The sequence below is a fragment of the Pyxicephalus adspersus genome, chromosome 1, assembly GCF_032062135.1.
Source record: "Pyxicephalus adspersus chromosome 1, UCB_Pads_2.0, whole genome shotgun sequence".
Classification (NCBI taxonomy): Eukaryota; Metazoa; Chordata; class Amphibia; order Anura; family Pyxicephalidae; genus Pyxicephalus; species Pyxicephalus adspersus.
Window position 1 is genome coordinate 115,362,680 of NC_092858.1, and position 3,547 is coordinate 115,366,226.

At 35.2% G+C, this 3,547-nt stretch overlaps 1 protein-coding gene across 2 annotated transcripts in view; it reads right to left on the reverse strand.

The window, feature by feature from the left end:
- LOC140339717 (SLIT-ROBO Rho GTPase-activating protein 2B-like) overlaps positions 1 to 3,547 on the reverse strand; it is a 114,222-nt gene that overhangs the window by 67,931 nt on the left and 42,744 nt on the right. For both annotated transcript variants that reach the window (XM_072424527.1, XM_072424535.1), the window contains exon 9: positions 2,623 to 2,724. In XM_072424527.1, coding sequence (XP_072280628.1) covers positions 2,623 to 2,724 — 102 coding nt within the window. The remainder of the gene's footprint in view (positions 1 to 2,622; positions 2,725 to 3,547) is intronic.

Here is a 3,547-nt window from a genome sequence, read left to right on the forward strand (position 1 = left end):
AAAAAAAAATGAGATTAGTCTATAACTTGCATATACCATCAGATTCTCTTTGGGAATGACACAAATATGGGCCCATAAGGGAATCCAATGGAAATGTACTTTTTCTGTCAGCACATTTAATGCCCAAAATATTACCCCAAAAAAACCCCATCTGGTCCAGACTAAATCCAAAATTTTCCTTATTTAGAAACTTCACAGCCTTTCAATTTCTAGAGCCATGCATATTAGGAATTTCACATATCACAGATTTTTATGCATGCTATGCTACTACTTTATAGCCACTTGATAAAAACAATAAATAAAACCTTAATGTTTTCATTTTTTTTGTCTTTTGTTTAAAATGGCCAATACAGTAGAGCGTCAGCTTCCTAGCCAGTAGCTCTGTGGTTAAATGGCATGTATGTTGCCTTCAATCAACGTGGAAAATACATTACCATATTACAGAGTTTCTCATTTTATCCTCACACTTTTGCAACCAAAATTCACAAAAAAATGTAGAAACAAACTAATTATTCACAAATCAAAAATTTATTATAAAATTAAATAACAATATTTTTTTAAGTTTTTCTCAAGAAACATTAAATAAAAATTTAATAATTCATTACATGATTTTTTAATCAATGTTTTCTCCTCTTATGTATTTAGGCAAAAAGCTAAACATTTTTGTATAATAATTTGAGCAATAAACTATTGATGCTTTCTAATAAAGCACCAGAATGAATTAGCCTACTTTTTCCTAATACTTCTTTCTATTTAGAGCACATGTTCTCAAAAGGATTAGGAAATGGAGAGTATGGTGGCAAAAAAAAGGGGTTGATGTCCCTTACTTTCAGCCAAGCTCTGTACCTGGCTAGTTTTTTGAAAGGGGACATTATCCATAATTAGGATGGTATGCTGAACACTCTTTTCACTAAAAACATTCAGGAGGGTCCCATTTTTATTCCTCACACAACAAATTGAATAATTTCTGGAACGCACTCCAGCCACAACATGCACGGCCCTTTGCCCAATAGGAGGTCTTCCCCTTTTGGTTCTCATTGAGATGTTAAGACCTACTTCATCAAGAAAGTAGATGTTTTTTCCTTCTTGATTTTGTTAGCCATTGACAAATAATTTGTTTGACAAATAATTGATCCTTCATTTCCCTGAGGCTTATTCCGCAATATTTGGACATTAACGTGGGTAACTCCCCCTCATGGGCTTCACCCAACTTTGAATTTCTCAGACCTCCTCTTGGTCATTTTTCTGCTCTACCCCAAGATCCATATGTCTTAATAATTTGGGTTATGGTTGTACGATTACAACCCAAAATCAATGCTGGGAGGCATCACTTCCATTCAGATAACGGTCTATCACTCTTTGAAGTTCTGCATTACTTAATATTGTGGCCATAAGGGTAAGCGCAATACTAAATATGAATCTAATAACTCTACAACGATGAAAAGACGAATAATATTGTCATCTTAAAACTTAGTATAAAAATCCCTGAAATAAAGATATTTAATTTTAAAATTATATAAAGCGAAAAACATAATAACTGACAAATTGATTTATTTTCATAAATTTTTATTAATGTTTGAGAAAAAAAAATTTATGGTAAAAAATATTGTGTTATATTTAATTTTATAATAAATATATTGATTTATGAATAATTATGAGGTCTAAATTTTTTGTGAAGTTTGAATGCAAAAGTGTGAAGATAAAATGAGAAACAATGTAAATACAGAGGAGTCGGAGAGTCAGAGGTACCAGAAACTGAGGAGTCGGAGACAAAGTCGAAGGATTTATCTACCGACTCCACAGCCATGGACACAACACCAAACAGGGAACAGACATCCTACATGGCACATCATTTTGTTCCCCTGTCCCTAAAAGGGGGGCATATGAGACCATGTCACTAGTCGGGGTTCCCGCCTCAGAACCAAAATAACCTGCCCCTATAACATTTCAACCAATCACCTATACAAAACATGTCTCCCCAATCTTCCTATACAGGAATTTCCTGTGTTTCCAGGTGTTAGTTCTGGCTCTTTAAATGCCTGAAAGGGCTGTGTTTTTCCCCTAATTCAGAAAGGGTTTATAAGCAATTCCCTGGCTTTAAAAAAAAGTCTAAAAAATGGAAAGCCAGCCCTAGAAACTGCATGGAACTTTTGAAAAACCACTTGTAAAGGTCTAAACCCTGCAAAAGCCTGTACAAAAAACAGACCCATTGATTCTTATTAAAACCTGGAAAAACTAATGTCTGAACACTGAAGCACAGTGCCTATAACCTATTTTTATCTTTTACAGTAAGTCTGTTTATCTCTTAAAAAAAATAATTGAATTTGATTCAAGGTTAAAAGCACAAAAGCTGTCATTTTTTTAAATGCTGACAACTGACACTTTTTTAGCTGTTGAATACTGGCTGCTTATAGTAAGTTCACATTACCTTATAGGAGGTATTTGTTTTGTAAAAAACAGTCAACAAATCTAGCAGCTAACACAATTTGCTTTAATATCATGTACTTCCCCAGAGGGACAAAAAAAAAAAACCACTACAGGGTTCAAGAAAAATAGACTTTGTATTTCCAAAAAAAAGTCTCCTTTACAAAACCTTTTTCCGTATAAGCAAACAACTCATACCTCGTCATTTTCTATCTGCAGAGTAGACAGACGACATTGGAGCTGCTGACTCCTTTGCGCTAGCTCTCCTTGTAAAGGTTGCTGTGCACAGAGCTGGAATACCTAAAAAAGAAAACAGAAATAGTGATGTGATGCAGTGCCAAAATAAAACAAAATAAAAAAAGTCATTTTTATACTTACTTTAAAATTCTCCTCTCTGAGACAATTGAAGGATACAGAAAGTCTTTTAAACCTTTGGGTTATTTTGAGGTCTATAGGAGGATTGAACAATAACAAACAAACTATGGGCCACACCACACCTTCTTATCATCTCTACATATACCAGCATGCCTTAGTTTTATAGTTTTATGCCTCAGTATAAAGTGCATGATCATGAAATAGAGGGTGTCCTCAAAGTCCAATTTTATCAATACAAAAATCCTATTTACTTTCATGTCATAATGCCAGAACCCACCCACTCTCCCATCTCAAGTCTGAGCCTGGAATAGGAAAGTGGGCGGGTTGTGCCAACCGCCTACCACCCTGGGCGGGCTCTTTCTCCTGACCCCACTGGGGGTTGCACTGGCCAGAACCGCGGACCACCGCTGGTCTCTGTGCTCTCAAGGCCCACCTGTTAGATGGGCTTGTGGACCTCTGGTCTATACTGTACTTACACAGAAAATTTGGAACTTTTTTTTTTTTTTTTTAATCAAAATGACTGAATATTTTTCTTTTTTTCTCCACAGTCAAAAGAGCAAAAAACAAGACAAAGGACGTGTAAATGAATGCAAAGACAGTGTCCAAGACAATAAAAGCTAAATTGCCATGCTCTCATGAATACAACTTCTTGTGGTTGCTGGACTTCAGCAGGCAGTTTTTGTTACATATGTGGGAACTATCTTGTGAAAAAACAGCAAAGGAACATCACTTTATTATAGTTTTTTTT